At 43.3% G+C, this 23,540-nt stretch overlaps 1 protein-coding gene across 1 annotated transcript in view; it reads left to right on the plus strand.

The window, feature by feature from the left end:
* epha5 (EPH receptor A5) overlaps positions 1–23,540 on the plus strand; it is a gene marked incomplete at its 3' end in the record, with an annotated part of 104,892 nt that overhangs the window by 24,383 nt on the left and 56,969 nt on the right. The window contains exon 3 of the mRNA XM_083793285.1: positions 2,421–3,180. Coding sequence (XP_083649411.1) covers positions 2,421–3,180 — 760 coding nt within the window. The remainder of the gene's footprint in view (positions 1–2,420; positions 3,181–23,540) is intronic.

Genomic DNA, 23,540 nt, shown 5'->3' on the forward strand with positions numbered 1-23,540 from the left:
AATGGGGTCAAATATTGTGGTCAACTCAAAAGCACACATTAATGATTAGTGTGATTATTTAAGGAAGAACAGAAGAGCAACTCTTCTCTGGGTAGAATGTCGATGTAGGACTTGATCAAACGGCGTTGGCTCCAATGTGGATCTTGGACAGGCCAGCCTGTCGGTCATCTATGTCATCAGTATAGATGACATAATCGTATCTATGAGGTATAACTCCAAATTTGGGCAAAGTACTTCTGTACTTGCTGGCGCAAGATTAGTTTCAGAAACACATTATACACATTACACATACCCTCTTCTAGATGGCAAGACTCATGCAGATCCATGCTGTAAAGAGTGACCTGTTCAGGTGAACCAACTTTCTCCTTATTTTCCACACATGGGTGAGAGCATTTGTAGTGTACACCAAGAGGATGGGTACTTACAACCCTACTGGGGTATAGGCCGTCGACAAGGGACCCTCCAGAGTTCTCGGTCGCTGGCGTTCTTTTCTATCTGCGACCAGGTGCATCCCAGTCTCTTCCGTCGGCCTGGAGATACCGCCACCAGGTGCATTTTTGGCTGGCCCGTTTCTCTTCCCTTGAGGGTTCCAACTTAGTCAAAGCTGTCTGGTGGTGTTTGACACTAGTCTGTGCAGCACCTGGTCGTCCAGGTTGGGGGTTGGGTGTGGGGCTAATGACTCCACTCTGGAAAACACAAAACACACACCGACAGGCCTGAATACTTGACTCTGTTATACTGTGGGGGACATTTGTCCACTTGTCCCCTTAGAGGCAGATACAACAAGATCTGACACATTTGGTCGGATTTTCTTAGTATATCACATTTACAATTTTGGTATTTGTTGGGGATACATGCAGATATGGAAGGCATCTCCCCATGGCGCTCCCATCCCAGGTAAACTGACACTTTGCTTCTGTCTAACACCAGGAGGGTCGTGGGTTCAAATCCCTTTTGGGCTGCCCACCGTGATCACGAGAGAGTGCAACAACATACAGTACTTCCACCTGTGCGTGCATGCGTGCGTGCGTGTGTGTGTGTGTGTGCCTGTGTTTGGGGTGGAGTAGGGCGGCATTAAGCCCTGTAAATCCCAATGCAGGCTGTTGGATCGGTGTGATCTGCCCAGTAAGAAGCTTAATGTCTGTAGTGGTGCTGATTGGACTAGACTAGGAGGGAGAGGGAGAGGGAGAGCGGAATGGAGAGAGAAGAAACGGAGGGCTTCAGAGAGAGTGTGAGATGAGAAGAGAGCAATGCCAGATGGGGAGCGATGGAGAGCAAGATGGGGAAGAAGAGAGAGTGGGAAACGAGGGGGAGAGGGACGAACGGAGGGAGCAGTTTGTGTATCAAAAATTTACACGAACACAAGCATGTATTCAGACGGACATTGCATACCCGTGAGATTGTTATAGACGTACACAGACACACACACACACACACAAAGAGTGCGAGAAAGGTGGAGGGGCAAAAGTAGAACAAGAGAGATGAGAGACGCCAAGCCAACAGTCAAATGACTCCAGCCAGCGGTTGATTAATACAGGCTATTATGCTGTAACACCAGATCATAGACTGGTCCCCGTGGCCATATTACGCTGACATGATGAAGGGCCTGTATTAGCCATGGGAGAGTGTTAGTGATGCAGATAATAGCCTGGTCCCAGGTATTACGCTGACATGATGAAGGGCCTGTATTAGCCATGGGAGAGTGTTAGTGATGCAGATAATAGCCTGGTCCCAGGTGGCCAGCGGGCGGAATTAATGCTGATCTCTGCTGTCTGACACACACAAATACACATGTGATGACACACACACACACTCTCACACTGTCACACACACGTCTCACACACACACACACACACAAGCGAGGCGGAGTGCACACCCACTCCCAAACAAATGTACGTGTCGTGTAGACGTGCGAGAAATGTGTAAATCTGTGTCCACTGTTAAATGATCACTGAGGATTTTACAGTGTAATAAACGTGTGTTGCTGTAGTTTATGATGACATTAAATATCTCTTAGTTTTGTGTGAATCCTGACCAATGTTCCCCTCAGAGGAAGCATTGGTCCCGGTTTATCACCCTTTCCTAATTCCTCTCCGTCTCTCTTCATCTTCTCTATTTCTCTCTGTCACTCCATCTCTCCTCTCTTTCACATCTCTTTCCATTGTACTTTCTTTCTCCCTCCCTTTCTCTCTCCATGCCTCCTTCACTCTCTCTCTTTCTCTCTCTCTTTCTTCTATCTGTCTTTCTCTCTCTCTTCCTCCTATCTGTCCAACTCCATCTGTGTCTCTCCCCCTCTTTATCCCTCGCTTCCTCACCTTCCACCACTCTTTCGCCCATTCCTCTCTCTCACTCTCTGCCTCTCGCTCCCTCTCTCCCCGTCTGTCTCCCTGTCTCTCTCTGTGTGTCTCTCTCTCTCTCAGTGGGAGGAGATCGGGGAGGTAGATGAGGACTACGCCCCCATTCACACCTACCAGGTGTGCCGGGTGATGGAGCAGAACCAGAACAACTGGCTCCACACCAACTGGATCCTGACGGAAGGCGCCCAGCGGGTCTTCATCGAGCTCAAGTTCACGCTGCGCGACTGCAACAGTCTGCCCGGCGGCGTCGGCACCTGCAAGGAGACCTTCAACATGTACTACTACGAGACGGACGAGGGCGACGAGGCGGACGCCGAGGACGGCGACGAGATGATGGACGCGGGAGGAGGAGGAGGAGGAGGAGGAGGAGTAGGCGGTGTGATGGAGGCAGTGGACCGCACGATAAAGGAGAGCCGGTACACCAAGGTGGACACCATCGCCGCGGACGAGAGCTTCACCGAGCTGGACCTGGGCGACCGAGTCATGAAGCTCAACACGGAGGTCCGCGACCTGGGCCCGTTGACCCGGAAGGGCTTCTACCTGGCCTTCCAGGACCTGGGCTCCTGCATCGCCCTGGTGTCGGTGCGCGTGTTCTACAAGCGCTGCCCGCTGCTGGTCAAGAGCCTGGCGGAGTTCCCCGACACCATCCCGGGCTCGGAGGCCTCGCAGCTGGTGGAGGTGGCGGGCCGCTGCGTCAATGGCTCCCTGGCCCTGCTGGACGAGCGGCCCAGGATGCACTGCAGCGCCGAGGGCGAGTGGCTGGTGCCCATCGGGAAGTGCGTCTGCCAGCCAGGCTTCGAGGAAATCAACGGGTCGTGTCAAGGTGAGAAAGGGTGCTGTGTGTGTGTGTGTGTGTGTGTGTGTGTGTGTGTGTGTGTGTGTGTGTGTGTGTGTGTGTGAGAAAATGTGATTATTTGTATCTGTGTCTACCTTCTGTTGTATCAGGAGGATTTGGGAGGATTCTTTATTGATAATAAATATAACACATACATTATCAAACACTTGAAAAAACACGCAAAAAGGTTTTAATGCAAAAAGCCAGCAGCTCAGTTCCATTGCAGTCCTTTCATGTGTAAATCATGTGGTGATGCATGATGTGATGAGTGTGTGTATTTGCACTCCAGTCCAAGCACCCAATGGTGCAAGAAGTGTCCTTGTGGATGTCAATAAATATATTATACTATAGGATACTGGAAGTGTGTACTATAGAGCGCCGAAGTCCTGATGTCACTCGCCCATTCCCTGGTTGATGGAAGTGTTTCTCTATGGAGAATAACACAATCATCTCATATAAGCATTGTGGTACAAAAATAAACAAACTGCCCTGGCGATATTGTCGGGAAGGTGTCTCTGTATCGTTTATGACAGTCAGTCCCTCATATTTGATACAGTCTGTGGATTCTAGCGAAAATGTAACTAATTCAGCAGCAGTAACATCTCACAGTCAGTTGATTCTTCATATCCATATGAGTGAAACGGCTGGGATGATTTGCTTATTTTTCAATCGCAGTTCTTATAAGAGGTAAAATCCCCCTAATAGGGGATTACAATGCAAATAAAAAAGTACATGAACCCGTGGACTTGGCGCCCTCTACCGATATTGACGTCAGACTCCGGTGCTCTATAGTACATATTGGTGTGGTCATCCCATATTGGAATTGGTAAATTACATACAGTACCGTAGCTCTAATAATCACCTCCATATTCCTCTAAAAGTGGCTCACTAATTCAGTGCATACCACTGAAAAAACGCAATGGCTAGTACGTATATAAGCAATATCTTTAGCGTATTTGAGTGTCAGGGTGTCGAAACAGATTATCCTGGAGAGAATCAATATCCTCTCCCATGGCTGTTCATTACATTCTCCACTCTTTCCAGCATTAATTCTGTACCGCCGTTGCTGTGTCTTCTCTTTATGCAGTGTTTAAATCACCTTTAAAAGGTTCTCATTCACGCAACACTGGTTAGAGGGAGTTGCCGTCGCATATAGCATCGGTGAATAGATGTGATTTATATTCCCATGGCTCAACCTAGAACTGTGGGCTGGTTCCATGCAATTTGCATATGCACAATGATACCAGACACAAAGTGGATTTATGCTATTGCCTGCACAGTTATGCTCTCCTCTCACACACTGTGAATGGTTAGCGGTCTAGGGGATATGATGGTGTGAAATACTTAACCGCGGTGGAAAAAAAGCAACGTGTCCCGCCGGTAAGCCCACCGACGTGGCATATTGCATCGTCCAAATTTGCCAGCTGCCACGGTGAGCCACACATCATCTGGCCCTAAGCCAAAAATCTGCCGAAAAACGCGATGTAACATTTGGCCTAGAAACTAGGTCAACAGTCTACTGCCAACCGTATAAGGCTTTACCCCTCCCCCTCCTGTGTGCATCTGAAGTTAAGTTCCTTTAGAGAAGCCCATAGGCAGGGTCGTTTTTATGCCCCAAAAAAAAGCAACCATGCACCATTTTATTTATTTATTTGTTTGTTTAAGAAAATACTGAAAGACAGAAAACGACTGAGAAATATAACTTAATTTGGGAAGTATCATAGTAATGGCATTATTAGCTTCCTGCTCACTGTTTATGCTGAACATGCTGTATGGCAGTGTATAGGTGCACACCTGTGTCACATCATGGCATGCAATGACATAATTTGTAATGAGTTAACAAATCTGTAACACTGTCTCTGTCTGTAATTATGCTGCTGTAAACTGCAGTCTAATGATCCAAATGTGTAAAAAGAAAAAAATATATATGTATATCACATTCATAACACATGAATAAAATAGCATCCTATCCCACAGACACTCCTTCACTCCTGAAAATGTGTGAAAAGGATTGCCTATAATTCCTGCAGTTTACAGCCCAACGTTGGGGTTCAACACAGGGTTTTGCTGTGCAGATTGTAGTCAAAGGGACTGTATAAACATACTCTCCTGACAGGACGTAGTTGTTATTCTGCACAGAGCTCTAGGTGTTCTGCTGTGCACTATAGTGTCTGGTTTGTTGTTTAGTGTTTACTTCGTTTCTTATCATTATTTGTTTCCATATCTCCTTCGTTGTGGTGTGGTGTGTGGTGTGGTGGTGTGTGCGTGCGTGTTATTGACTCAGATAGATTTTATATATCGGTATATATATTTGTGGGTGCAGGCTTCTCAGTAGCTAATAGAGTTCATGGTACTCCCTCAGTGCTTCACAGTAAAATCCTTAATGTATCCTGTATGTATTTGTAACTCAAAGAGTCCACATACAGTGCTCCACCTGACCAAAATGAACCCTTCCATTTCGTAGACTCTCAGAGTTAAATGAACACTGGTGACTTGACAGTGTTTGTTTGGCAGTACTTTGTTTTTAGCTGCTCTGTTATTTTGAGCCGTACGTTTTGGTTCCCTCTACGACGTGTTTCCATGGTTTCACACCACTCTTTGCTTTTCCTTCCTCTATTCGGGTCCTTTGCATCTTCTTGTCCTCCCTCGTCTTTTCACCTCTTTTTCTTCTCTTCTTATTCACAAAAGCAGCGCTTTGTCAACAGCTGTGATAGCCTACTACATCAACAACAACTAATAATCAGTATAGTGTATATAAAATGGTATGTGCTGGTTCTTATTTGACTTAATCCTGAAAGACTTTCAAGAGCTTTCAGGCCATATAGACTTTGATGAGGTAAGCAGCTTGTGTGCGTGTATGTGTGAGTGTGCGTGTGTGTGTGCGTGCATTTGTGCGTTTGTGCGTGAGTGTGTGTGAATAAGGCCTTAGAGACCACATGAAATGGCAAGCAGGCAGTTAGCTGCCTGGACAAAGGACCAGAAGGTAGAGGAGAGAGTTACATTGAATTGTGGGAGTTGGTGGCTGATTCCCAAGCCGTAATGTCTTCATAGTTGTAATGCAAGGTGGTAATGATGTTTTATTTGAAAGCCATTTATATATGTACTCCAAAGTCCATGCTACATGGTGTCCTATTACCAAAAATGTGTGAAGTGAGGGGCGCTCTTATTACTAGAGACTTTTCGGTTTTTCACTCAACATTAAATATCGTCGCTGTGAGCTATTTACAGCAAAGCTTTTCCACAGAACAATGCTGCATGGAGTTTCACATTCTGTGTATACCAAATAATGCAGCATTCCTGTATTCATGTGGATTTATACACATGTCACCTGAACGCCTCATCATCATGACCCACTTTCGGGTCCTGACCCAATGGTTGCCACATCTCTCCTCCACCCTGTGCTCCACCTGCTCCAACGTCGCTCCCCAGGGACCACGGGAGATCCGCTGGGGAGCGGGACCAACACATTAGTTGAGTTCCAGAGGACAGTGTGTCCTAGAACGGCCACACACACATGCACACACATACGCACACGAGCACACACACAAACGCACGCATGCACGCACGTGCAAAATGTGCGCACACGTCGCACACACAGTTTTGTTTATCTATCTATCTATCTGTCTAATATCTGTCTCTTTTTCACACATGCGCCACACACGCATGCACGTACACCCCCACACGCTTTGCTGGTGGCTATTTCAGCTTAGTTTGCTTTTTGTTGTAGTATAATGGTGTAAGTATAATGCCCAAGCGCATTACATTATACACATTTTCTGTGCCTATACTTAATTTTAGTATTTTCTTTTTGAGGAGTCCAATATAGTTTTTGAAGGTTGCTGAGTAAGCTTTTAATGAGCTATGGGCATTGAAGCAAGCTATGTGAGACTCCCCTATTGATATGTATGCCTTGTTCATTTTATTCTGCAGCCCTTTGCAATTTCATTAGTGAAGGGACTGTACAAATCCATAAGTGTTACTACTATTGTGACAAAAAACAACATATGTGTCCCAGTCCAGTGATTTCAACCACAAGTCGGCACAGTTGATATACAGTTATAGATGAAAATACAATTCATTTCTTTTTTTGGTGGTTTTCGTTTTTAGCCACATTAACACAGTTGGAATGTTAAAGAATGTTTTTATTCCATCAGAAAGTCGTTTTAGTGTCATTAAGTCGTTGCAATTGCTTAAACAAGTCACTATGTCTAATATTTTAACAATTGGGTTAAGCAATGCTAACCAATGCTAATCAGAAAATCAGCTTTCCTTTCAAAGTATGCAAATTCCGCTAAAATCCGCTTTTTTGTACACAATAGTTTTTGAAGATAATACTAGTCTTTTACTAACTGGCTAACAGAAATAGCAGAGAAAGAAGTATTAACCATCGTATTTTGTAAAAAGTGTGTTTATTTTCGGTCCACCTAAAGCTAATGTTCCAGATGGGGGCACTGGTGAATCAGAACAATGGAACATGTTGAAATGGCTTCCTGTTTCCAATAGCAGAAGAAGAATACAATGTAAATATTGTAACATTATGTCACCATAACGTGGCTATTATTAGTTACTTTGGAATGTACCTGCCATGAAAATTAAGGTCATAATAACGCAGATCACATCGATATGTAATATAGCGCGATATGTACTTGTTTTAGCTACAGGATTGATATCAATATAATGCAAAACGTAGATAAAAAGCTATCGCGGGGTTGCCAGGTTCTGAGAAATAAGCAACCCGGTATATGAAAACAAGCCCAAAATAAGCGAAAATAGCCGATCTACAACTGGACCCTGGCATACATTATTTTCTGCAGACAAATAATAATAACAGGCTAATATAGCCATTTTATTTGTAGGCTACTCATCTGGAACATTTACATAGGCCTGATCTAATAAGGGTCCACTTGGTTACCAACTCTCCATAATCAACTACACTTTAAAAACAAGCCCAAATAATCAACTACACTTTATTTTTTGTCAAATACATTTTTAGTAACAGGTTATAAATTATTATAAAATTGGTACAGTAGGCCTATGCATTATTTTTCTTTAGAAACAAGGCCAACTAATTATAATAAGCAGACATGGCAACACTGCTGGTTGAATAATGGAGGAATGAAGGGAAAACAGCGCCCCCTAAAGTCATAGATCACTGCTGAAATAGCAAGGGGGAATGCTCTAATTTGGGAAGGTTCAACAAGTTTCAAATGGTCATATCTTCTTCATTTTCATGAGCAATACATCATATGAAAGGTTACAGTGTGCAGTTTCATAATATGTAAATAACTTGTATATTAAACCACTGGCACTGGTCACATTATGTTTATGTTTAGCTATAAATGGGAGACTCTGCACCTTGCAGTTCAGATGATTGTTATTTTGCAAAGAGGAAAGACATCAAATGCTGAATGTGTAGTGTTGGTAATTAGATAAAAGACAGAAAAAACACACAGTGGTGATTTGAGTTTTGTTTCATAAGAATCATCTGAAATACTTAATTTTGTTATACTGGATGTATAGATACAGTGAGGACACACGCATTATTTATATTTCCGTAGAAAAGGAAAAAAAGGAAAGGTGAAGAGCATTACATGTCAAATCATATGAAACACCACATGTATCACCGCTGTCTGTCCATACATACATCTCACATTGGAATTTCTATGGGGAGATAATTAGGAAATTGCTGTCACCGGGCCTAATGGCATGCCTGAAGACATAGTGACACAGTGACACAGACTGTATATACACTCAGACTGGTGATGCAAGCCTATGGCTGACAAGACAAGGGGAAGAAAAAGTTTCTCTGGTGTTCCATCAGCAATATGTAAAAATAACTTCTATACTAAACTGTATACATTACACCAGTAATGTGTGTAAGCACGGGCTTATACACAGTGTAAGAAATAGCCCTATGGGTCCAGTTACTATAAAATATATATAGCCCAAATGTACCCATGTAGCAGATGGAACATTACTTTGAAGAACATTACTGTGCTTCAAATACAATTGAATTCAAAGGCATGAGAAAACATACATTTGCATTGTCAAAGCAAGTGTCAAAATATAATAAAAACTGTTGAAAATGTCACATTGCGTCATTATATACATGTTAAACAGGGTTTTGAAACAAATGGCAGCTATCTTTTTGGGACAAATAGCATATTTTCTCAAGACTATGTAAATAGTATACCAAAAAGAAAGGCTCAGATTTAAGATGTGTTTAAAGGTAGCAGCTCTGTTTACATGTGCAGTAGGTCCTGTACGTGGTACAGAGAGTAGTCCTTAGGGTGGTTGTATTCCATTGGTGAACCTTCTTTTTTTAACAGTTAACAAATCTTGCTCTTGTTGTATTTCTCTCTGTATATTAGTAGGTATATATATGTTTTTTGTTGGTCGTTGGTCATAGTTTCAAACTCTGGATGTGTTTAACCTCAAATGCTGGTGCTTTTCTATTGCACCTTTTGCCCAAGCGCTATACAATGTGCAGAACATTCACCCATTCACGTTACACATACACTCCCACACCGACAGTATAGTAGAGGCAGCCATGCAACGCACCAACCTACTCATCGGAAGCAGTTAGATTTTCAGTGTCTTGCTCAAGAACATTTTGACTCAGACAGGAAGAGCTGGGGATCGACATGGGAACCTTCCAATACAGCATGTGCATGCACATCTGTGTGTATATATAGATACGAAAAGAAGAGTAATTTTATCCACAGTGGGGACTACTTCTAACTAAGAGTTTTCTTTAGTGGAGGATGGCCCACGTGAAGACAGTGCAGGTGTTCTGCACTCCAGAATCCGTGAGAGAAACTGCACTCTTGCAGTACAGTACTAGTGTACATGCTTGCAGTTATGAAAATATTTCAATAATTCTTGGCAGTGTTTATTTAGCCTCCAGTTCAGAGAGAGAGACAGAGACACAAGCAGATTGACTAGGGCTCATGTGTATGCATATACATGCACAACACACACCAAGTCTAGCCCAAAACAGCCATTGTGAGCTTGGTGATAGACTATGTTGGCCTCCAGAACAGCATGGACACTAGGACTCATGCGGTTAATAACCAGAACCCATCTCGCCATCCATCAGGCACAAAATCACAGAGGCCATTACGTAGCGTTTGGACAGAGACAAACACGACACCCATGAATGCAATGAGCAACAAAACCATGAAAATAATTATTAAGAATTATTATCATAATTGTGATTTATAATATTGTCTACAATACTAGGCAAACAATCTATCTCGCACAGGTGTGTGTGTGTGTGTGTGTGTGTGTGTGTGTGTGTGTGTGTGTGTGTGTGTGTGTGTGTGTGTGTGTGTGTGTGTGTGTGTGTGTGTGTGTGTGTGTGTGTGTGTGTGTGTGTGTGTGTGTGTGTGTGTGTGTGTGTGTGTGTGCGCACATAAGCAAACAATCTATCTCGCACAGGTGTGTGTGTGTGTGTGTGTGTGTGCGTGCGTTAATCGGTGTGCCTTTCAAGTCTAAGAGCTCTGAACAACTGCCTGATGGGAGCCTATTTCGAAGCCACCTAAAAGCAGATATGGTCGTGTAATTTTGCACCCATTGTCGTCTCTACCTTGCCCTTTCAGAAAATGTTGGTGTCATTTTATTTACATTTTGTTCCTCTCAGAGAAAATAGCTAAGTGACGTGTGTATCCTAGCTGTGCATTGTACTAATGCAGCACTCGTAATATAGCCTGCTTTTGCTTTACAGTGTCGCCTCGGTTCAGACTTGTGTGTGTGTGTGTGTGTGTGTGTGTGTGTGTGTGTGTGTGTGTGTGTGTGTGTGCGCGCAGATGGCTGCATTAAAAACACACATGCACATGGGTGTGTGTTTTAAATGCATCCATCCGTGTATTGTACTGTTAATAGTTAATCTCTCTCTCTCTGTGCTAACTTCCGTGTACTGAACTGTCTGGTTAATGTGGGTGTGCACGTGCGTGCACTGTATGTGTGTGTTTAAATGTATCCATCCGTGGGCTGTACCGTTAACAGCATATTTATGACTGTTTTGCAAGCATGCATATCTTTGTGTGCATTTGTTGTATTTTAACAATGGGCCACAGGTCAGAGTACAAAACAGGTGCGTCTATGTGTGCAAGTGATGTATGATGTGTGTGTGTGTGATGTTTCTACCGAAGCATTGTGAATGTAGGCCAGAATATACTAACTGGTTCTGGACTCAATTCCAACCCCACCCCCACCGCTCTCGCTCTCTCTCTCTCTCTCTCTCTCTCTCTCTCTCTCTCTCTGTCTCTCTCTCTCTCTCTTTCTCTGTCCTTCTCTATTAACCACTTCATCCACCCTTCTGCCCGTGTCCCTTTCTCCATTCGAGCGTGCGTTTTAAAATGCACTGTTACTGGTCCATTTTGTTCCATTTGTACAGTCTCGTATAGTTAAATGAAACCTGAAGATTTCACGGTGTGTCCTCTACATCTCCATCTCTCCCTCTCACCCCCTCTCTCTCTCTCTCACTTCGATCTCTCTCTCTCTCTCTCTCTCTCTCTCTCTCTCTCTCTCTCTCTCTCCCCCCTCCCTCTCTCAAGCCTTTCTTTCCCATCTCTCCCGGGTGTCCCCCAGGATTATATGTGTTTCCATGTAGTGCAAAGAACATCTCTATTTATGGAAAACATTTAAGCACAGTACAGCATCTCTGTGTAACTGGTCGTCACGCAAGGTAAAATCACAACTGTGACTGCATGAATAAATGACCGACTGTGGGAATACATGACTGTGTGAATACACGAGTCCACCTAAAGTCAAATCAAGACCGAGACAGAGTCTATGACTATACATGATGCCCATATGACTGACTGTATGAATTAGGGGTGCAACAGTTAATCAAACTGTTAAAAAACGATGGATCCCTATTATATGCCATTATAGATCGTCGCAGCCCCCTTTCAGAACGACGAGTGGCCCAGGAAATGATTCTCCATTCATTTTCTCCATAGACTTTTCAAAAAGTATTTATTTAAAGACGGTTACGCCGCGACGGTTACGCCAACTCGGATCATGACAAATCATGACAACAAACACAATATTTTGGGCCGATCAAATAATTAGAAAGAAGAAAATAAAGGCAGGATACAACACTATTTGTTTTGTTTTTCTTCTTATAAATTATTTGATCGGCCCAAAACATTGTGTTCATTGTCATGATTTGTCACGATCCGAGTTGGCTTTGTCCGCGGCGTAACCGTCTTTAAATAAATACTTTTTGAAAAGCCTATGGAGAAAATGAATGGAGAATCATTTCCTGGGCCACTCGTTGTTCTGAAAGGGGGCGGGACTGCAACGCTCTAGGCGAAAAGTACAAGCTCGCAATGGGTCGTGATGTGATGTGTTGCGTTGCAAATCTGCTATTTTCACTATTTTCACTTTTGCATGACACCATTGTGTGACGAAGTGAAATATATAAAAAAAGAATATATATATATATATATAAACCTGCTTCTTGATTATTTGTTTAATCCGAATTTTAATTGATAGAATAATCACTGCAAAAATAATCGAGACTTGCAACCCTAATCATGAATATTTCAGACTGTGTATAGCCTACTACTGTGTTGTTGTGCTAGGAGCCAGTGGGGTCACTGTGAAAATATCACAGTTGAGATGCCAGAGCAGTGTTTCTCCATCAGTGGGTCAGGACCCAGAGGAGACCAGTGATGTTGTGCTCGGTGAATATCTTTTTGCATTTCGTCACATCTTCACACCGACTTGGCCATTCCCTCTGCATACCGTCTGTGATCCCTGTCTATGCCAGGTGCCAACACATTTCTCACCCCAAATGGTCAAATATGGCCTCATGGTCAAGTTCCCTTGACTATGCCTAGCACCACATTTAGATGCTAGAGAGAGAGAGAACACAAATACAAAGTGTATTTGTGTATATAGAACTGCCCCACAATGTCTCAAATAGAGACCGGCATGTGTGACCCCACACCCACAGTTCTGTTCATGTGTGACCCCACACCCACAGTTCTGTTCATGTGTGACCCCACACCCACAGTTCTGTTCATGTGTGACCCCACACCCACAGTTCTGTTCGGCTCTAGACTAGAGCATCACGGTAGAAATACTGCAGCTCACCTGTTTTCAAAGTTGCGTGGCACACATACGTATACTGAACACCATGGATGAATTATACGAAAGTAGGATCTAATACCGTGGGGACAGGGACGTGGAATACTCATCCTCCGCCATTAAGATGAAAGATATTTCTGTGGCAACACAAAGAACAAAAGATGAGTGTGTGTTGGATATGGATGAGGTGTATGTGTGTTGACGGGGGACCCATGTGGCATGGATTGCTATGTGGCAGTGTGTGTGTGTGTGTGTGTGTGTGTGTGTGTGTGTGTGTGTGTGTGTGTGACGTATAGATGCAGACAGCATCTCGCTGGGATAATTGGTGATCGCCTGCAGCCCTGTCAGCCTTGGGAGACTGAAGGGAGAGAAGAGGGAAGGGGATGAGAGGCTGGGGAGGAGAGGAGAGTGGGGTGGAAGGGAAGGCGGGAGGGAGGGAGCAACATGGATGGTTGGATAGATGTAGATGAATTGTAGGAGAAGAGAAGTGAGGAGAGAGAAAGATAGAGATGGACGGAAACGTGTTTGCGTACCCCCTGTGGGAGTGAGAGAGAGACGGACGGTTGTCGATTCCGATGGGGGGTGGTGGTGGTGTGTGGTGGGCGAAGAGATGAAGGGAAAGGGATAACTGGGAGAGGGGAAAGACCATCGTAGAGATTGACAAAGAGCAAGGTGAAGAGGGGGAAGGGGTGGAGGAGGAGGGTGCGAGACTAGTGTGAGCAGCGCTGACAGAAATGCTGCCGAGTGGAATGCCATGGATGGAGATGTGTGGATGAAAACACAAAATGAATTGTACTTAGCAATGCATCGTGTAGATATTTATAATTTATAATTATGCGTACAACAACTGCCATATGTGAATGAGCGTTGTTCGATATTATAAGGTGGGGTTTGTTTGTGCTGGGTAAACATTGGAAGCGTCGACAATCTACATGCTTGAGTTCAGATAACTTGGGATGAGCTTTTACAATTATATTGATTGTTCAGGAGCAGACCTTTGATGGACTGATTTGAATGATTATAAACAAGTTTGAAATGTTAACGTTTATTGACTGCACAATTGATTGCCTCGCATGTCTGACACACAGCAGCAGCACTACTGTACACGTTGTTAACAGACAAAAGATGAAGCTAATGAAAGAGACCAACACTGGCTTTTTTGGCCATTTTATTTTTGGTCTGTGCACTGCATCAAAATGATGGTTCCCAAAATAATGGGTTAGAGAAGCGTTTGCAGGGTACATATGGCTGTCATTAGTAGAACTTGCACAATATTTGTGTAAAATCGCTAACATCCCCACAATAAATCGGTTACACCACAGACTCAGGAATCACGGTGCCGGCGGTATATTTTGATAGCATCTTCACAAAGCTCTCAGAAAACTCTACACTGAGTCAACTAAAGTCTAAAAGCTCCGCTAGCAAAATAGTTTATTCCTCTGGAGAGCAGGAAGATACACAGCAAATTTCATGGCAATCCAGTCGGTAGTCAGAAAAATACTAGGTGCTCTCGATGACAGTTCATAATAAACAGACAAAGACGCACACAGACAGGCCATGCTGTGAAAAACCCAGGTCATACAACAGGTAGTTTTTGATTGGTTGAAACAGCTTTCTAGTCGTGCTTTAACCACGATATTGGAACACCTAATCTAAACAAAGAATTCAGCTAGGCTAGCTAGTTTCTTGGGACATTTGTGGTCATACATGGCTCCATCAGAGAGGCTACATCAAAAAATATTTTTTAGCGTTTATCTTAGTTATAAGGGTAACTGTAAAATTGCAATATTACACTTGAGGGTGTTCTTTATCGTCATTAGTGCACTTCTGCGATGCGGTACGGCACCGTAGACATGCATTAATGCCGATAAAGAACACCCTGTCGTGTAATATTGCTTAAGTATTAAAGGGTACTAGTGTCTGCAGAGTGCAGGAGGTAATTCCCAGGACATGGACTTTGACTTGGAATGTAATTCCCAGGACTCCCAGTTCCTTTCAGAGGTCGGGCCGGGCTCCCATGATCCTCTCTCTGTTTTCTTCGCCTGTCAGTCGCCATGACAGCCCGTGTCAACCTCGATCTGGGTGCCACTAGCGTGGCACTGCTGCTGGAACCCATCTTCATGGCATTCTGTAGTAACGTCAAGGAGACACAGTCTCTGTACGGCCTCAGGGGACTCGGGGGATACTGTAGCAGTGGGTCACCGCTTTCTGGAGGCGCTGAAAGCCGAGTGATGATGGTGTGTTGGCAATGGTATCGGTGACAATCACAAAAACACAGACATTACATACAAATAGGCCTTGACTTTGCACATTTTTGAAGGAAGACATATGACATATATGCTCACAATAGGGACACCAGGGTTAATGTGGTTAACATAATTTTCTAAAGGCTGTATTACCGAAACATAAATAGACAAAACAAAACAAAAATGGACACATACATGTACATAACTCTGACACATGCATTTATTGATTTACACATACAAACAGACAAAGCGTGCCGAGCTTGTGCGTGCACAGACAGACAGACAGACAGACACGAAACAAAGGCCCCACAGAAATACAGACTCTGGTTTTATGATGTTGAAATCTATTAAGAAATTGTAATGAGACCACGTTGCACCTCACTCATGTCAGCCACGGGTGTACTGTATAGTAGTTATTTAAATCAGGTTCCTCATTACCATATTACTCCCACTTATTTTTTTTTTAAAGAACAGATTTGGCATTTTTTTGCCATCTGACGGTGAAAAGAGGCAGGTACTGTAAGCCAGGGCAAAGAGGAAGAATAACATGCAAGACAGTTGCTTAGCCCAGTTGAAATCGAACCGGGTACGTTCTGATTTTGGCTCATTTCAGCAAAGCGATTTGGTGTACACTAGGGGACAAAGGAAGGGGTCCAAGTAAAGATTGTCCCATGGAGGACTCCGGTCAATGAATTGTAGTATAGGTTTAATTGGTTAAAGGATACCACCATGTGTCGTTTTCATTGACATACCCCAAAAGGTACTGTAAATGAAACCATACTTTATTAAAAAAAAAGACAATCATCACATTAAATTAGATATACTCCAGTGCTGTGAGAAGAATATAACTGCATATTCACTATTGCCATTTTACCATACTAGGCCGGTGCCTGCTGGGCCATCCGATGCAAGGAATTCGGCAGGTGTTGGGAAATCGGATCAAGCTAAGGCTAGATACATAGAAAATCAAGCTAATGCAATCCTTTTTTGGTGGTTCTGGACAACCGCCTGTCCGACCGTCTCGACGCCGGGCACGCCCTCGGGTCGTCTGCAACGTGTGTCAAATTTGAAGTCGTGGGGCGAACGGTTCTCGTGGATTAGAGATGTACATACGTACATACAAATACGTACAGAGATTTGGTACATTTATTGTTATTGTTTATTGTTGATTTAAGTTACAGGAGAGCAATGGGGAATGTGTGTAGTGATGCTATGCCAGCGATGTTTGAATGAGGTGGCTGTCTCTCAACCACTATGCCGCTGACAGACTCTGTATTTACTTACTGGAATTGCCACATCGTGGCTGGACTGTGAGGAATTCTAATCACAACACAGTGGTGCGTGGCTCGCTGCCAGTAACGGCACAAGCAAAGCATTTGATTTTAATCGTTCTTGTTGTCTGCCTGCTTCTACAATATTAGTAATAACATACTGTGATGTACAGTACCATCACATTTCAATACCCACGTGCTGGAAGTTGTACGGTACGGTACAGTCATATTTACAGAAGAGAAGTGCAAGCAACATCACCTTAAAGTAGCTGAGCGATAAATAGGCTGATGGACCGGTAAGCTCTTCTGTTCCCATTCTGTGACTGTACCTGATTCATCACAGGAACAACAGCCCTTCACAGCCTGCTTTGAATGGCAATTGTTATATCTCTCTCTCTCTCTCTCTCTCGCTTACCTTTACTTCTTATGCACACTAGCACATCATTTCTTTTTAGTTCTATCCCTTTTCTGTTTTTGTTTATCTTTCTCTTATCTTTTGTTTTTCTTCTTTCTTCTTTTCCTTTTTGTTTCTTCTATTATTCTATTAACTATTTTTTCCTTTCTTCTTTCTCTCCCTGTTTCTCTATCTCTCTCTCTCACCCCCATCATCTCAACATGGCAGTGCTGTCATGACAAGTAAAGTGCTTCCTGAGTGCTTGTTGGGTAAACTGACATTCCCAGAAGTGCTTCCTCCCGTTCCACTTTCTCACACACACATGCGTGTGTGCGCACACACACAAACACTATACTTGCATGCGTGCGTTCCTGTGGCTTGTGAAATATTAATATTGTGTTTGATTCAGTGGAGGCAGGTTCCTTCCATGAGAGCCTTGGTGTCTCAAGAGACTCACTAGCTGGTTAGACCAGTTAGTATATTGTTGCTGTCGTGTAGAAACCTCATAAGTTCAAAACTGTTACTTTTTTAAGTATTCAAATTCAAAAATGGAAAAAGTAGTCGATCTGTAAGCTCAAAGCGCGTTGCCATGCAACATGTTTTGAGATTTTAGATCGGCTATTTTTGCTAATACTAAGGGTAGTATTCAAATGTTTCTACCACACCGCAGACTGGTTGAGATTTGGAGATACAAGTTTTCTGCCCGACAACGACGTCATGTACTGCAGCAGGGTGATATGACATCAAAATGATATCATGATATATACAGTATGGAGGAAACATTCATATTTGATGTTTCAATATTGTCAATATTTCATTTCGTTGAGCTGGTGGTCAGCAAATGTACAGTACCAAATTATTATTAGACTATTTTAATGGGCGTTATATATAAATCCATCACTAACATTCATGTAAACAAAAAAGTGAGACAGCATTTTCTCACTGTGTGCATGCGCGCGTGCGTGCGTGTGCATGCACATGAGCACATACATGATGCATGTCATGGCAACAGTACCTTGAGATTGTTGTCTGAATTCTAAAGTGTCTACTTGTATTCAGGAAAGAACATGGCCATGAGAAATAACATAGAAAATGTTGGTGGTAAACTTTTTTATTAATTTGTATTTGGCCTCGGTCCCCCATCTGAAAGGATTTAAAGGATTTTGTTGCTGGGACCCCCATAATAAAGGTTTTGTGTTAAAAATGTTATTCAAAATGGGTCACAACCCATTGTGACGTATTGTGAGCTTGTAAATCACCCTTTACACAGTGTGATGCTCTCTGAGGGTGAGAATGTGAGTGGGCTCTGGACAATGATCACACTAAACTCAACACACACACACACACACACACAGGAAAACCCCATTGACTGGCTTGTATGTTTTTACAGCATCATAATCTGCCTGTGTTTGTGTTCACACACGCACGCACGGCACGGACGCACTCTCACACACACACACACACACACACACATACATGTCTAATACAGGATAATAACAATACAAATATTTGGGGAAGAAAACCCCACACTGCGGCTGAAATTGAACACAATGTCCATGTGGTACAGAGATTGCATTGTAAGCTAATAAACTAACTTCAGGAAGCGCGGGCACACGGTAAATATCCTCTTCCTGTGTTTGTCCCACAGTGAGCAAATGATCAACGCAATATAAACATAAGGGTGTGTGTGTACGTACGTGAGGTCTTATGTTTGTGTTTATGGATGAGTGCGTATATCTGCCTGATTATGATGTGTGTGCGTGGATGAGTGTATTTTCTTCCTGTGCACTCATACACTGGCTGATTCCACTCTATGGTATAGCCAGTGGTATCATGGTGTTTTTTTTACTGGATGACGCCATGTGCACGTGCATGCATGTGTGCACGTGCATGCATGTGCGCATCGCAGAACACACAGAACAGCTGATATAGCCTAAGCCATTGTTGTTAAATAGTGTATGAGAGTTTTAGACACAAACACAAAAGTAGACTTAAAATAGTCAGACAAACATCTTTACTGCACGCTAGCGAAACTAAAAAGTTTGCTTTGGACGAATGGATCTGTTCTGGAGGAGGCGTTCTAGCATGCACGCACATGCACCGTTCCGTGCACGTCAAAAATGACTGGTACCACAGTGTGGTACTGCGTTCTACGAGCATGACACCACTGGGTGTAGCCCTGGTCCAGTGCTTACAGCAAGTCTCTCTCTGACGCCCTGTGGAAGTCCCTTCCGCAGCCCTCTAGCGATTTTCTCATTCCCGTGCGAGTGTTTACAATTCCCAGCAAATAAACAAAACGACGTAACTACTCACCGAAACAAAGCCTGCTAAACCTTGGTAAAAGTCTATTCTCGGAGCTGGGAAGCGTCTCAGGTCCCCAGCTTCTCTCTAAAATACACTATTGTAATCATTAAATAAATGTAATCCAACCAGATCGGCGCAGGCAAAATCCGGAAATGCCGTAGTAGAATAAATGACTGCCCGGTAAATTCAGGGTACATTGTGTTATTAAAATGGCACAAAGTGCATTTTAGAGAGAAGCTGGGGAAGGGACTTCCACAGGGCGTCTGAACTGGCGTCTGAACTGCCCACAGCTCTCCTATGAGACACAGACTGAGTCGAAGAAAATGGTGCCATTTTATCATGATTATTAGTGAGGACCTATTATATGAAGATGGGTCTAAGATAGATCTGTGATTGATTGATTGATTGAATACTTTATTAGGCAACATAAATGCAAACAGCACAATGTACAGTCGGGCATCTTTGTTCAAAAAAGGATCTCACCGAAGAAAGACCTTGCGGCCTTGTTTCCATTCGGGTCCTATCCACTCACACATGACATGAATAATAAGTTAACACAGTAATAGTAAGTGATATAACAATAATAATTTAAAGCAACATATACATTTCCTCTAAGCATGAAATATACAGTATGCACAGGTTGGGGACGAAGGTTTAATCGGAAGGGTGTTATTCGCACAAAGAGGCTGGGGCGATCACCTCCTCTCCCTTTGACCTGCTGACAGGTTTTTAGGCCTGTCTTGAAGGAAGCCAGTGATTTGTTCGTTTTGAGCGATGGGGGGGAGGGCATTCCACACCTGCGTAGCAGTGCTTTGAAAGGTGAATTTGCCCATATTTGTTTTATAAATGGGTGGCACCAGATCGTTGTTCACGCTCCCTCTAGTTTTATGGCTGTGGGTGTTGCTCACCTTTTTAAAGTAATTAGACAAGTAAGTGGGTACTGAGGGCATGGAGGGTAAAGTTGCATTTACAATTTTGAAAGTCAGGCCCATCTTCAATTGCTTGACTCTGTCTTCCACCCTGAGCCAGCCTATGCTGTCAAAACTCTGTAACTCTTTGTAATGAAACCAAATATACCCGTTTGGGTCCATTTGTTTTTATTTTACGCTCTCAAGAGTAAAACTATTGTTAAACATCTGCATTACTTCTACACAATTTGAGAATGTAGAAACATTGTTATTTTGATCAATGTATTGCGAACGGCATGGAATTGTGGACAAAATCTTATCAAACGACAACAAAATGTTCTTTGGTTTTGGGTCTGAGAGGCTAAATGTCATCACATGGTGGTCCGTGGCTCTGAATAAATAATGTGCCTTGATATGAAAAGGGTTGAAAACCACAGTTTTTACAAATCTTTCAAGACCCACAGAACATTTTGTTCTATGACTATGTAAACACCAAATGTCTCAAAAGAAAGAAGTGAGTCTCTACTTTCATCTGGGACAAGTTCTGTTCATTAGTTATTGGCAGTTGAATATCGCATGTTATCGCCAAAAACGCTGTCTGCATGGGAACAGAAAGCAGAGATTTTTTATTTTATTTTATAAATCCTATAATACAATACTAAACAGGCTTGGATTTGTTTTGATCACCTTTTATCTTGTTGCCCTCTGATCTGGAAGCCATAGATTAACTCACAGGTTAGGGAACAGCTGTCCATTAAGTCCTATTTGCAGCCCTGTCTCTTTGGGTAATGTGCACAATATTGCCACATATTGACGATTTACCAAGTTATGAACAGCAGTGGACGGCTATAAAAAGTCTCTGGGGAGGGGCGTCTGGGTGGGGCTCTCTTTTGTCCTGGAGGCATTTTGGCCTTTGGGCTCTTGGCCCTATTAGGGAGGTTCTTTGACCCTTCAGGGCTTGGACAGAACAGAGTGTTAAAGAGTGTTTTCTTTTTATGTTGGACGTCGTGTCACAATAAACACTTTTTTTTATGCATTGCACCCCAAGAGGATAAAATGTCATTTTTCCATGACAGTGGTCACAACGACATGATTAGCCTCTTATTTCTCCCACCTAGCCCCTGGGCTCACCTCTTGTTTTGTTTTGTTTGTTTCTTTTCTGAGCCTTTACTTGACAGGTACAGCCTGGAGGAAGACGAGAAACACAGGCCAGGGCCAGTCGGTAATTGAACCGCAGACTCGCTGTCGAGCATTAGAGCCCATGTGGTATGAGCCCAATAACCACCACCTCTCATGTTCTTAACTCGGCTCCCCTTAACCTGCTATTGTCTTGGTTTTTTATTAAAACTCCTACTCTTCCCATCTTCCATTTCCCTGTTATATAATCCTCTGATCATCCGATACTAGTGTTTTCCCTGTACAGTGGATTTGACCTTGTACTTATTCAGTCCTCGTACAGTAATTTACAAATTGAAGCCTGTTCTGCAATTGTAAGGTCGCTATGGATAACGGCGTCCGCTAAATGCCTAAAATGAAATTAGAATGTAGGATGGCATTGAATCAAGATCATTTATTGTTACAGTGCAGCCCATTATTCAAGTATAAGACTCTCTTGTTAGACAATTGATTGGATTTTTGGCTCAATGCTGTATTGCTGCATCGTGAAAATATCGCAGGCAAGAGGCCGTTAGTGATCCAATTGTTCATAAGCCTGGTTGCCAGGTGGAATAAAGCTATGCCGGAGCCTGCTGGTCAGGGCCTTGAGGCTGTGGTACTGCTCGCCAGACTGTAGCAGCTGTCTAATACTAAAGTCTTAACTGCTTAACCCCTTGGGACTCTCAGGTCTGACATGGGAACAGACTCCGCATCGGGCAAGAAGCTACCGGAGGACCCAATGAATATACCACAATGTCTCTGTTATTAACAGCTTAAAGCAAACCAGCGGTTCTCTAAGTGGGTTCGGGACCCTCAAGGTTCCTTGAGGGAACGACTGGCTTAAACTATATACTCGGTTGACTGGAGTCCACTCTCCACTGTCTGAGACAGGATAGACTGAGGAAGGAGAGAGACAGGTTGTCGGCCCCAACATGTTTTTTTTTTTTTTTGACCGGGGTTCCCCTGCAGCCTCTATATTTGGTCCTCTTCCTTTTTTATGCTTTGTGTGTTTGTGTGTACCACATAGTGATGATTTGATTGGCTGAGCACAGAATGCGATGTATGATGATGCATGATGATGTATGATGATAAGAGTGCCCCTCACTTCACACAAATGTGTTTTTTTTTATCTCTTCACAAAGAAAAATATACATTGTATTGTTATAGTTACAGTACTGTACTGGCGTCTGTACTGTACTTTGGCACCGCTCAAAAATAGATCTGCATATAGATCGATCGTCTATTTTCACATAATATTCGCCCGCCCAGAATAAGGGTCGCTTAGCTGGTGTTCATGTGGTTAAAAGAACATCTCATGACCCACTTAGTTCCCCACCACTGTTGCCTTGGGCTGTTGACCAACCTGGCAGCCCTGCTCTGGTCTCACCAACAATGCCTTGCTCTCTCTCTCTCTCTCTCTCTCTCTCTTTGAATGAAACCAAACCTGTTTGGTTGCATTGGCACACTCTCTGAGTTCCGAGTGGATACACGTAACACTGGGGATTTGACTGTGTGTGAGCTTTGATGTGTGTCTTTCTGCCCTCCGGCTGCAGGACGTGTTGTATAGCTGTTTGCATATTGATTTTTTCTTTTGTTTTTTCTTTTCAATCCCTGCATATGTTTCGATTAGAATATAGATGAATCCAAGTCCAAATGGATCTCTCTTCGATATGTGGTACGCCTGTGTTATCTGATCAGGAACCCTTCCCCCTTTCTGTATCTCGCTCTGTGTCAACCCCCCCCCCCCCCCCCCCCTGCCTAATCCCACCAAAAGACAGCTAGTCATATAAATCAACATGTTTATAGGGAAATGTTTCCAATTAAAGAGGACGCTCGTTAATGGGCGTCAATGGACACCGCTGGCTCTTAATTGCCTAGGATGCCTGTGTGTGGTGCATATTAATTACCTATTAACCTCACATGCACACACACATGCACGCTGTGCACGCACGTGCACACACATGCACAC

The sequence above is a fragment of the Protomyctophum parallelum genome (assembly GCF_964188405.1).
Source record: "Protomyctophum parallelum genome assembly, chromosome: 21".
Taxonomy (NCBI): domain Eukaryota; kingdom Metazoa; phylum Chordata; class Actinopteri; order Myctophiformes; family Myctophidae; genus Protomyctophum; species Protomyctophum parallelum.